Source organism: Pecten maximus, chromosome 3, assembly GCF_902652985.1.
Source record: "Pecten maximus chromosome 3, xPecMax1.1, whole genome shotgun sequence".
NCBI lineage: Eukaryota > Metazoa > Mollusca > Bivalvia > Pectinida > Pectinidae > Pecten > Pecten maximus.
The window spans coordinates 10,775,913-10,790,071 of NC_047017.1; the positions used below are offsets into that span (position 1 = coordinate 10,775,913).

The 14,159-nt window shown below is 34.1% G+C and overlaps 1 protein-coding gene across 1 annotated transcript; it reads left to right on the forward strand.

The window, feature by feature from the left end:
* Positions 1-279: 279 nt before the first annotated feature.
* LOC117323179 (1-deoxypentalenic acid 11-beta-hydroxylase-like) lies at positions 280-13,760 on the forward strand. Its single transcript, XM_033878229.1, has 10 exons — positions 280-352; positions 2,536-2,733; positions 3,417-3,534; positions 3,886-3,986; positions 6,008-6,149; positions 7,240-7,334; positions 9,025-9,130; positions 10,383-10,467; positions 11,453-11,654; positions 12,914-13,760. Exons 2-10 carry the CDS (start codon positions 2,584-2,586, stop codon positions 13,028-13,030), a joined length of 1,116 nt encoding a protein of 371 aa, XP_033734120.1. The 5' UTR covers positions 280-352; positions 2,536-2,583; the 3' UTR covers positions 13,031-13,760.
* Positions 13,761-14,159: the final 399 nt, after the last annotated feature.

Here is a 14,159-nt window from a genome sequence, read left to right on the forward strand (position 1 = left end):
AAGGTCAAATCAAGACTCCTTACACGGGATCCTGGAGTAAGAAATACAAAGAGGCCTTCAACGAGACATAATTCACATCAAGAATTAGATTGTCATCTCTATCAACATCAAAATCTGTAGTCAAATACCAAATTCATAGAGGAATATAGATTATTAAACTGTGCCCGAAGTCCAAATTATGCAACTTTTTTAACAGGTCGACACACTAAGTGACATATTTGTCTGATAACGCGTGTTCGAGATTACGGTTACGCAACGACCAATCACAATCTGTTATTAGCGTGATTTAGTGATGTACGATAAACATTACTACTTGACCTATGACTTACATGGCGGGCGTCGTCGTTGAAACGTAAGATACAGTCTTTATGTTTTTCCTTGTCTTTAATAATCTCTTTGTTTTTGCTTCGATTTGAATTAGATTATTGAGTTAGAAGTTTTTTCACATCCTAAAACCAATAATACTAAATATCGATGAATATAACTGGAATAAACATGGCGCCGTTATCGATAGGGTCCCTTCTGGGAATCCAACTCTGGCAGATGACATCACCCTCATCAGCACATCTCCGCGTTCGCTACAACACCTGTTGAACATTTGTCAGGAATATAGCATGAAGTGGAAGTTCGAGTTCAGTGATACAAAGTGCAAAGTTTTAGTAATCGGAAACTACATTCCAAGGAATCCGAATGAAACATGGACACTAGGCTATCATACCCTTGATATCTCACACTCCCAAACTCACCTGGGTACAGTGTTTTCGTCCAAACTGTCTAACACCGAACGTATCACCAACGCTTGTGATAAAGGTAGAAGAACCTTACATTCTATTGTTGGTGTAGCTCCCTCCTTATCTGCAATAAGTCCTGTCGTTAAAACCAGTCTCTACAAGGAAGTCGTTTTACCGTCGATTCTATATGGGTGTGAACATTGGACTAATCTCACTGTAACAGAAATCTCCAAGATTGCCTGTTTTCAACACTACGCTGTAAAACTCATACTGGGTTTACCACGTCGTACAAGGTCAGATATAGCCGAATATATACTTGGCCTTTTCAGAATCTCAGCAGAAGTCGACCGGAGGAAACTACTGTTTCTACAAAAAAAATGATAGCTATGGACCAATCCTATCTACCGGAGCAAATTTTTACCATACGTCTACATTTATATATTTCAGTGTTACCCAACACACCAGCTAACCATAAAGGATATTTCCCTGATATAGTTAAAGTACTCCGGAAATACAATCTTCTTTATTATTTGGAGACATATCTACGGTCTTACATATTTCCAACCAAGTCCCAATGGAAACGCATAGTGAAATCCACTATTAGGTCCTACGAAAACTCGGCTCTCAAGGAACGTATGGCAAATGATAATGACTTCTCCTTTTTCCAAAAGATTCATTGCTCATATGACCTACATGTATATAGCTTGTGGCATGCTGCGGAATCTCCGTCCGATATGCAAAACATTTATCATATATGTTCTGTGTTGGCTTTGCCTAGTGGCCTTGCCGATGAACAATGCCCACTCTGCACAATGTCTCATGACGTCGCAGTAATTCATCTGTGTGCTGATTGTATACATGTAGTCAATATTGCTCTAAAACAAAGCTTTATGGAAGACATTCTCATTACCTTCGGTCCAACTGTATTCCATTTCATTGAGAGAATGGATGCTACTGCCTTCACCCGCACCATATTAGAAGCCAATACAGGAATTCCCTTCATTGACGATACAGACTATGAACAATTCCTCATGAAATCTGTTCGATTTGTCGCTCGTGTTACGCGATGTCTGTTGTAATGTCTTGACTTAACCCAACGTAACTGTTTCGCGCGAACATGAAAATCCCTTTCAATGCCGCGCTTGCATCTCGATGTATATACATATTTTTTTCGCGTTTTCTTCTAATTCCTCTGTTCATTTACTTTTTTTTTATGTCGATTTCATTGTATTTAAAATCTCCAACCGGAGGAAATAAAGGATGATGATGATGATGATGATGATGATGATGATGATGATGATGAATCAGAAAACGCGTTCCCTTCCAGAATATATTTCCCCTCGTTTTTTTCTATCTAGAGCTAAGATCGGGATTTTAATTTTCCATGTTGCTGTTCGAGTGTGGATTTATCATTATCTTACATGAATTCAATATTACATGATGTAAATTTATTTTTATCTTACATGAATTCAATATAACTTTGTGTACATTTAATATTTTCTTACATGAATTCAATATTACTTTGTGTATATTTGATATTATCTGACATGAATTCAATAATACTTTGTGTATATTTGATATTATCTGACATGAATTCAATATAACTTTGTGCACATTTAATATGTTCTTACATGAATTAAATACTACTTTGATTTACATTTAAGATTATATTACATGAATTATATATAATAATTTATGTATGTTTAATATTATCCTACAGAAATTCAATATTATTTTATATACATTTAAAATTATCTTCATGACCTGTCGTAACTCACAGCTTAAGAAGCGCTATATTGTTTAGGTTGAGTGGTACATCGAAGGTATTTAACAAAAGGGTGTTTAAACCAACATGGCGAAGATTCCCATTAAACCTGTTCTAGCCGGATATACTGGAGAGGAGTATGCAGATGTGTTTGACAAACGGGCCATGCCAAAACCTACAACAGAACTTAAAGTAGGACAGCTATCAGAAGAAGACGTCAGGAAGTTTTTTGAAGACGTAAATATTTTCATTTTAGCTCAGCTGGCTAGGTAAATTTACCTGTGCATGCCAATGTGTGGCGTTCGAATGTCAATGTTTTCTATAAAAGCTACTACTCATGAACTGCTCTGGCGGTTTTGACCAAATTAAGTTCACGGGGAACATATTTCATACATATATCTTTATGGCGAATCTGGCCCATCTAGGGCTTAAGAGACGTGGCCAAATATGGGAAGTATAGCTTTGTAGTTGTAAGAGAATAGCTGTGACATCTGTGATAGAGATTCATACCCACTGAACACACAGGTGAAGCTTTATGATGAGAACACATTATTTCCCCTTGAAGTCAAAGAGGCGTTGCCAAATGAAAAAAATAGCAAATCTCCGAAATCTTTCTCCTTAAGAATGATTTGAATTCGAGCATACTTTGAAAAGGGGGACTCAATTTCAATAATCCTCTTCTAGCAGAACGGCGGGGCCCAATAGGCGACATCAAGAAATAACTATGATCCAATTCTTTTGTGATGAAATTATTTAGACCAGATTTACTAAATACATTTGAATTTGCTTTGAAGCTTAATGCTAGTTAAAGAAATTGATCCTAAAACGGGATAAATATTGGTTATATAATATGAGAGTGTTCGCCATTACCACTTGTGAATAATGCAGGCCCCTCGGGCGATACATTTTGTTTTTGACAGGGATATATACTTGTAAAGGATGTATTTCGGAAGGAGACTCTGGAAGCCTGCAAGGCAGCTATTAACGAAATGGTTGAGGATCTGGCTCAAAGTTTATATAAAGCAGGAAAGATCACAGGTTATTAGTTAACTTTATGAATTTTTATCCATTTGCTGTTTTTGTTTAAGATAATCTCAGTGATTATGCATAACAGTATTTAAATCCTACCCTATATATGACATATGATATAAAATGGGATGGTTGGGTGGCTCTATGGTGACATAACCTTTACTCTACTCCGAGTTCCTCTAACCGTAAGACCCCTTGCACGACGGTTCCATCCAGATCAACAAGAATTATTAATGTATGTTTATAAAGAAGTTTATATTTACATAGCATATTAGTTACTGACACTTTTTTACATTTTCATTATAAAACACCAGTGAACTCACTACTATGTAGAATTCAGATAATGTTGGTATCTTACAGATTTGTGTAGAAACTCTGGGTTCCCTAATAGATTGATCCAGCTAGAAAAACAGTTCGCCGGAACAAGTATCCTGTTTATAAAGCAGGCCCGACTGATGCGAGTATGTATGATTTATCTCATCTTGTTAGTTAGCAATTCTATTAATGTTTAATCAGCCCATACAGTTCCTACAGTTGAGTGTAGACTAAAGGTTACACAAAGTGCACTCCGTTTGGACTCCAGGTAAACTTGGAGTGCACTCCGAGTGCACTCCAAGTTTACCTGGAGTCCTATCAGGCCCCAATCCTACCTGGGTCCACATGTATCACATGTACCTGTAACCAAGTGCATACATAATGTTTATAGATAGATGTATACTCTTATACATTTTGACTCCTTAAACATGTAACAATAAGATATGTGTTACTGTTTTATCTTTGTATATATCATCTTATTATTTTGTTGGTTCATTTTAGTTGGTTAACTAACAATATCTAATATAATTGATTTTTTCTATTAGTAAACCTTATATAAAATGAATAGATCTGGCACTTCATTGAAAAATGTATGATAGCATCCCTTTGATTTGAAGATTTTTGACAAGCCACGTCAATTAGTAGAAAATTGGCAATAAACAAAAATGTATTTGGCAAGTTGTTTGTGGTCTCTCAAAAGGACTGTTTTTAATATATTTCAAATACTTTTCTTCCAACAGTTTATATTTATCTTAACATACAACAAAAAAGAAAGTTGCAACAGTTTTTTTTATCACTTTGATAGCATATTCCGGATCTAATGTCTAATTTTGATTTACAGTTTAACATCAGACTTACATTTCTATTCTGCCTCATTAAATCCAGGTCATACATGGAGTTCTTTTAACAGTTATATCAGATACATCCTCCTTTGATATTATAATGGAAGCAATGTATAGAGTATTAGAGGTCAATATGTAAATCAACATAGATTAACATAATTTTCATGTTAGAGTTAAGTAAATACTTATCAAACATTCCATACACAAACTGCAGTGGGCCTTATGCAATTTTTTTTTTAAAGTTTGAACATTTAACTTTATGATTTTATAATTGACTTGAACAACCATTGTACATTCATGACTTGTATCTGTTATACATACAATGTATGAGTGACACAAATCATGATAGATATTGACTGAATGGGAATAAAAAACGATGTAATTCCAACAGGTCAGTTTTACAGGTAAATGGTACATAGGTTGCTGTGTCCAACTGCCCTGAGGCAAATTTTACCTCAGGCTCTATAATCTTATTTCCTGGATGAGAACAATGTGTACTAATTACGGGTATAAAGCTATAGGTTGGTTTTGGAAAATGGTGAATTTACATTCATTATACCATTTTGAATTACACTGAAATTTTTTTATTATTATTATTTTAATCTCTTTCTTTACAATTAATTTTTTAAAGTAATGTCTTTATATTTTTGAAGATAACAAAATAAGAACTGCATCATTTCTTAATTTGATTTGCATTAATTTTTTTTAACTTATATCATTCAACTTTGTACCTCTACATACCGGACACCTACGTAAACCAGCCAATACGTTTGGTCTCAATGACTTACAGTTTAGACAGGTTACAATGTAATAAGAAACAGCTTATTTTTACTTTCTAATTTCAGTAAAGAATGACTTCATTTCAATAGAGTTTGTCTTCTTAAACCTGTTAACCAATTTGTTAATGGTTTTACAACTTATCTTGACATTTCCATCTTAATTACACTGGTATTTCGTTTATACATGTAATTTTGGTCTGATGAAGTCCTCTCAAATGGAGATCGAGCTACAATCCTTTCCTTCAAGTCAGGAGATAATCTTACTGTCCTGTTAATTGGCCTGAGGTTATAACACACCCTGCTTTGCACAGCTTCATCATTTGAAGCCATACAGTTATATCTGCTGTGTTTCAATTATTTTCGTTTCAACTAAATTGAGTTGCGTGATCAAAGGTTCGTCATAAAAATTTGTCTATTCACTGAAACGTCACGATTGATCTTATAACGGATGTGATACACAAAAGTGTGTTCACTTACATATTTACCAACCAGAATAAAATATTTCATCAGGTGCGATAGTTGTATTTAATTAGATATTTTTACTAGGCATTTAAGGACCTGTGGACGGACGAAGTCTTACTGAACATAATAGAACAGCTGATCGGACCCGACATAGCCGGCCATCCGGTATGGAATCTCCGTGCAAAAATACCCAGAGATGAAGCTACAACAGTTCCATGGCACCAAGGTATTAACTAGTAATATTTATATCATTTTTAAAACGCGAAAGATCCCTTTGCGCACATACATGTACTTCAGACGGCGATCCCTTGTTATTACTGAGGAAGAGATGACTCTTTCTCTTTGCCTGGACAGGCAGATCCACACTTTTACAGATTTCCATTTCTACCATAGTTCACAGGGTGATCCCGCGGCTGTTAAGGTTGGGATGACTCTTTCTCACACGGGGGTAAGGAAAGACAGCCGACATGCACTATGGCGCTTGTCACAATGAGATATCATTTTCTCTAGCGTATCCATGTCCCAAATTGATAACGTTATTAATTTCGACACACATGTCATAGAACATTAATAATGCCAACTTACAATTTGTTACTTGCTTTTAAGTATATGAGACTATGGTCTTTCATGGATCTGTTCCGTGGACATGGATATTTTAACCCTTGTGTAAGAGTTTGGCTGTTCAGCAAGAGGATTGGCCGAGTGCTGGCCAGCCAAGCTCTTACTTAAAGGTTGAGATATATATGTAACCCTGTCCTCGAACCAGACGCATGTAAGATTATATTAATATCACCTCAGAGTTGAGACGGACGGATTCCCTCTCACAACGATTGCATGGCTTCAAGGTAACAATACAGTGATGGCTATAACTCGGGACAATCTCAGACCAGTAAAACGGTTGATACACCTCTGCAGTGTGTGAGAATACTAAGTAACAGAACCTTCGATTCGCCTTCCTTCTTGTTTTTGTGACATCACTATATTGGTGCCTTGATGCCAATGTATTGTTCTGGTGACGTAATTGCATTGTTGCCAGCTCGTGCTGTCTGTCGTACCCTAGAGTGGATTGAGAAATCTTGTTTACGGGTCAAACGGGAGACAACTCTGTAAATTATGGGAGAAAACTATGTTTTCTATAGCTAGGAGTGTTTTCATATGTATGATCTTATCCAATCTTAATTCCGTTAAAACATATCCACCAAAATAGGGTTTCGATCATCATTCAATTTATTTTGCCGAGAATGATGTATAGTGTTCCGAATATTTAAAATATGTATTCAAATTCTGTAAAAAGACGTTGTTTGTTATAATTGCAGATAGTGGATACCTGGACACAAATAGTTATCGCGTGCTACAGCCGACAGCTTGGATACCATTCGTGGATACTACTGAAAGTAACGGTTGTTTGCAAGTATGAATACCTTACACAAATGAATTATTCTACAAGTATATATACCTTTCACAAACAAATTAGACTAAATAAGATAATCCCTTTTAAACAGTAGAGATTCTAGAACTGGCGGTATTCTTCAAGTATGTCTGTCTTACAGAAAGGATAAATTTTACACCGTTCGTGGACGCTATATAGATTGACGGTTGATGTAGTGTGTATGTTCTATACCGTTCGTGGACGCTACAGAGATTGACGGTTGAGATGTAGTGTGTATGTTCTATACCGTTCGTGGACGCTACAGAGATTAACGGTTGATGTAGTGTGTATGTTCTATATCGTTCGTGGACGCTAAAGAGATTGACGGTTGATGTAGTGTGTATGTTCTATACCGTTCGTGGACGCTACAGAGATTGACGGTTGATGTAGTGTGTATGTACTATACCGTTCGTGGACGCTACAGAGATTAACGGTTGAGATGTAGTGTGTATGTTCTATACCGTTCGTGGACGCTACATAGATTGACGGTTGAGATGTAGTGTGTATGTACTAAACCGTTCGTGGACGCTACAGAGATTGACGGTTGATGTAGTTTGTATGTACTATACCGTTCTTGGACGCTACAGAGATTGACGGTTGATGTAGTGTGTATGTACTAAACCGTTCGTGGACGCTACAGAGATTGACGGTTGATGTAGTGTGTATGTTCTATACCGTTCGTGGACGCTACAGAGATTGACGGTTGATATAGTGTGTATGTTCTATACCGTTCGTGGACGCTACAGAGATTGACGGTTGATGTAGTGTGTATGTTCTATACCGTTCGTGGACGCTACAGAGATTGACGGTTGATGTAGTGTGTATGTTCTATACCGTTCGTGGACGCTATAGAGATTGACGGTTGATGTAGTGTGTATGTACTATACCGTTCGTGGACGCTATAGAGATTGACGGTTGATGTAGTGTGTATGTACTATACCGTTCGTGGACGCTACATAGATTGACGGTTGATGTAGTGTGTATGTACTAAACCGTTCGTGGACGCTACAGAGATTGACGGTTGATGTAGTGTGTATGTACTAAACCGTTCGTGGACGCTACAGAGATTGACGGTTGATGTAGTGTGTATGTTCTATACCGTTCGTGGACGCTACAGAGATTGACGGTTGATGTAGTGTGTATGTTCTATACCGTTCGTGGACGCTACAGAGATTGACGGTTGATGTAGTGTGTATGTACTAAATCGTTCGTGGACGCTACAGAGATTGACGGTTGAGATGTAGTGTGTATGTTCTATACCGTTCGTGGACGCTACAGAGATTGACGGTTGATGTAGTGTGTATGTACTATACCGTTCGTGGACGCTACAGAACTCGGCTGGAAACACAATTTAATGCCTTTTCTCAAAAGATAATGAAATGCGACAACACGTATTGGTTATTGTAGAACTTGTTATATTTTTTTTTAAATCAGGGGGAAAGAAACCCATAAAAAACAGCATCACCGTATAGTATTGTTAAAATTTCTATATAATTGAATGTTGACTAATGCCTAAAACCTTCTTAGTTTCAGATGATTCATCAAATGATTCATCAAATGATCATCATCAGTATAATGTTTGCGTTAATTTCTTTATAGACTATACTACATGTACAAAAGTGTAATTGTTTTTGGACATGAATAAATAACTTTCCCTACATCTAATTAAAAGATTATGAAGGGTGGCCACAAATCCGGGAAGGTTGCCACACACCAGTGTTGTCATGGCGGCACGTGGTATGTTATGTTAGAGGAGGAAGAGATGGAGAAAACATTAGGTAATTTATATATATATAATAAAACATAATTAAAAACTAATTAACATTAATAAGAGACATTGCCAATGTTTTACTGACAAAGAACATTCTTTTTTATTCAAATTTTATGAAAAGCATGTGTATAACATGAATGCATATAAAATGTTTATGTATATTCTTTAAACAGAGATGAACGTTTTACGAATACAATTTCACAAAGTAAAAAAGGTTGTATGTCTTCAATTGGGACTAGGAGGCTAGGATGAAATGAAGGTCATTATAAATGCATTTGTATTTGTCTCGTGGATGGTAACCACCTTGAGTTGAAGTGCAATGGTATACATTACATACATACATGTACTACTATAGTAAATTATACACAGCCATATATTCAAACAGTAGCAATACATTCAGGTATATCAAGAATTCAAGAATATATACTGCTATTTATTATCTACAGACCATGGAATATTTAAAACATCAACAGTATTTCTCCATATGATTTATTCTGAATATGAAAAGATATGAATAAGATAATAATTAAAGAAATGTGATTATGATCGTGAAAAAATGACATTTGAATATGGAAAACGTACTTCCTGAAATAAGTCTCATAAAAACTTAATTTATGGGTTATTATTACTATGAAATGACTTAATTCATGGGGTATTATAATATAGAATAACTTATTCACGTATTAGTATTATATAATGACTCAAGTTATGGGGTATTATTGCTATAAAATAGCTGAATTTATGAGGTATTATAATTATATAGTGACTTAATATATGGGGTATTATAATAAAAAAATTACTTAATTTATTGGTAATTATTGTTATAGAATAACTTGATTTATGGGGTTATTATGATTACAAAATGACTTAATTTATGTGGTATTACCATTATAAAATGACTTAATTTGTGGGGTGTTATTGTTATAAAATGACTTAACTTATGGGGCATTATAATCATAAAATTACTTAATTTACGGGGTATTATTGTTATAGAATAACTTGATTTATGGGGTTATTATGATTACAAAATGACTTAATTTATGTGGTATTATCATTATAAAATGACTTAATTTGTGGGATATTATAATCATAAAATTACTTAATTTACGGGGTATTATTGTTACAAAATAGCTTAATGTACGGGGTATTATTATTATTTTCGGGAATTACTTTGTTTTCTAATACCGTAATTGATCTGAAGTATAATCTTTGCGGTTTTATCTTTATAAATTAACGTTGTGACTTTTTTACGTGTTAAGGTATTGACGTGATGACAGACCTCCGGACCTGTCCAGTCCCTTTAGGAAGTATGCTTCTGTTCAATAATCTAATACCTCACAGAAGGTTAGTAATTCATTATTGTATATTTTCCTTTTTGTTGAAAATCTGCCAATGTGATTATCCTTTAAACCTGTACACAATCTTAAAACTTTAAAAAAATCTTTTCTCCGGCTTATTTCATGTTTTATTTTTTTGACACGCATTACATACAAAAATAAAATGTCTTCCAGATTTGAAAGAATAACCATAATTTAACATTTTATTTTTGTTGTTGAATTATCCAATCTGATGTGGTGAAGATTAACTGAATCACACCCTTTTTCCTTGAAGAATATATCATGTTTTAATGATTCACGTTTACATTGCAAATACTAATACTAAACTGAAAACATTAATTGACACATTAAGGGAGGTAACTATGAATAATACTCAGGTAGCTTGCATTTCTGCTGTTTCGTAAAACCATTATATATATTCTATACTATACAATCATGCAACACCTCCTGCAAGTGATGGTCAACTTACTATACATATATATGTCATAACTCTTTAATACTATATATGTACACCTATCAACCTCTTAATACTGTAAGCTACATATAATTCAACAATGGTACATCTTTATCTAAATTGTTCAATACATACTTTATTTCTATTAGCCATTAAACATTGTTTCAATATATATACATGTACGTATTTTCTAAAATGTTACTATTATGTATACCAAATCACTGTCACCTTTGATGCTCTTCTCAAAAATTGATACTGTGCTGCTGTAAAACTGTATCTATAATTGATGTTTTTTTCTATGTATTTCATGTACTTATAATATGCAAAAGGATGAATAAAAAGAATTTAAAAGTGCAAAAACAAAACAAAACAAACAACATTGCGCTATGTTCTTGTGTATAATTAAACTAAAGTTGATACATTTAGTTAATAAAGGTAATGAACACATTTGAATGTCGGATACTATCAATTTCTGTTGTTGTTTATATATGTTGTCGTTTTTTTTATCATATAAGTTAACTTTCTTTTCCTGTTCTAGTTTAAACAACGTCTCGGACCACATTCGCTGGAGTGTAGACTTACGCTGGCAGAACCCACACCATCCCTATGGATATTACGACCTCAAGGAAGGGGTCGTCTTCCGGACGAAGGACAATCCAAACCCTGTAGTGGACTGGGATAAATTCGAAGGAGTGGACAGATTCCAGATCACTGCTGATGCTGTTAAAGACAAACCACAGGTAAACAATCTGTTTCCTAGGTGATGATGTATCTGTGAAACGATTGGTGTATCGACAGAAAATAATTAATTGTCATATTATTTTGATGTACAAATTAATTCTGTTATAGATATATACACCTACATCACAATAGGATCGAACTAAAATGGATAGTGAATTAAAGGACAGTAATTCACATCCATAATATCCCCGTTTTGAAATTTATACTTGAAGTCATGGAGGCAGCGAACAGTTCTCTGTCATAATATCTGCTTTAACTAAATGATGAGACAACTGTATGATAATATTTAGGTTAAAGCTAACTAGAGTTTATGAAACACAGCGAAAGGTGAAGTTCATTAATTATACTTGACGTGATTTACGATTAAAACATATTGAAGGATTAGGAATATTAATTGAGTGAATATTTCCCTATTACATATGATATAAGGCCCTACAATATTTCCCTATGACATATGATATAAGACCCTACAATATTTCCCTATTACATATGATATAAGGCCCTACAATATTGTATACTCTTAATAAGTATAAGATACATCGTTGGAAATCTCATTTAAATGATAAAAACACTCATATAAACGGTCGATAAAAAATATTGAAACATCTGTGATAAGTTTCCTCGTTCCTACAGAATTCTATACGAAAACATCTTAAAGCTCTCCTTTACAGGGTATCACCATCCAAATATCAAACATCTTAAATATCTCATTTAGAGGTAATTACCATCCAAATAGATAAATATCAAACATCTTAAATTTCTCCTTTAGAGGTTATCAGCATCCAAATAGATAAATATCAAACATCTTAAATCTCTCCTTTAGAGGGAATCACCATCCAAATAGATAAATATCAAACATCTTAAATTTCTCATTTAGAGGTTATCAACATCCAAATAGATAAATATCAAACATCTTAAATCTCTCCTTTAGAGGGAATCACCATCTAAATAGATAAATATCAAACATCTTAAATCTCTCCTTTAGAGGGAATCACCATCCAAATAGATAAATATCAAACATCTTAAATCTCTCCTTTAGAGGGAATCACCATCCAAATAGATAAATATCAAACATCTTAAATCTCTCCTTTAGAGGGTATCACCATCCAAATCGATAAATATCAAACATCTTAAATCTCTCCTTTATCAGCATCCAAATAGTGATTATCAAACATCTTAAATTTTTCCTTAATCGATAATCAACATCCAGATAAATAAATACCAAACATATTGACTTTATCTTTATTATTGAACGTAGGACGAAAAGGACGCGGAGTTTGACACCTCAATACAAGGACCTTGGATGAAGAAATGGGAAATCGTCCATATGAATCAACATGTGCTTAAAATGCAGAGTGAAGAAAAATCCGCATAAAGGCCTAGTCACAAAGGGAGACAAATAAAATCGTTTCCTATGTTTTGTTAACTGAACAATTGAAAGGTAAAATGTGAATACGGATCAATGTTTAATCTAGGTCTAGTCACGAAACAATAAACATAAATGTAAACGTGAATTTGTTTTGTTTAACCTGGCTAGTCACACAAGCCGAAACCACAAATACATTAATGCTACAATTTAATATTAATTGAAATAATTACCCTTAATCTTTTTGTTTTTATTCATGAAAATTTTGTTGAAATCTAAAATTTGGTACTTTACAGATATAGGCTGGTATTTTAACTGAATTTAGAATTAAATACCGGTACTTTGAATATATGATATATACAGATGTTTTTAACACCTAAATACAGGTAGTTAATGAATAGCCAAAAGGTAAATTTATACTTTTAATATGTAGATTTTACAAATCTTTAAAGGCTAATAAAGACTGACTGGTGAAACAAGAAAAAAAAAATTGATATTTTTCAATAGCGAAAAATACAACTTTTCTGGTATTTTTCACTAGTGAAAATATCACTTTTATAGATGAAGAATTTTTCAATAGTTCACTGGTTAAAATAAATCGAACTATTATTCTTTTGTACGTCTCCATCCAGATTCTGTCTTTTCTTCCATTTATTTTGAATTTCGACAGTCACCACCTATGGGTATCTACGTTTAGGTACTTCGTGAAACTGAGTCTTAGTCGGACGAAAAATATGCATAATGCATTTTAATTGATTTTGGCTTCGATACTTTTAACTGTAAATTTGTATTGAAAGTTCCAACATTTCCATACGGTGTGAAGGACCGGACTGAACATATGGTATATGACTGCCTGATGTACTCGGTTCGAGTTATAATCTTTCTCTGTATACAACACGGTGATTTATGTTCAAAATAAAGATATTTTAAACAAGTCTGGAATCGACTACCAACAGACAATGGCTGTAGTAACAAATCACTGATATTTAAGAAACCAATGATGAAAAAGTAACGAAAAATCAATATTCCCCATTCGTCCTCTCAACTTCTCTTTCATACAATGCTTTTTAATCATCTCCATTGTATTCAGGTAAATGTATCTCCATTGTATTCAGGTAAATGTATCTCCATTGTATTC

Coding starts and splice junctions, on each gene's coding strand:
- LOC117323179 (XM_033878229.1), top strand. CDS start 2,584: ATGGCGAAGATTCCCATTAAACCTGTTCTAGCCGGATATACTGGAGAG. Junction 6,150..7,239: donor AACAGTTCCATGGCACCAAG/GTATTAACTAGT, acceptor TTATAATTGCAG/ATAGTGGATACCTGGACACA. Junction 11,655..12,913: donor CTGTTAAAGACAAACCACAG/GTAAACAATCTG, acceptor TATTGAACGTAG/GACGAAAAGGACGCGGAGTT.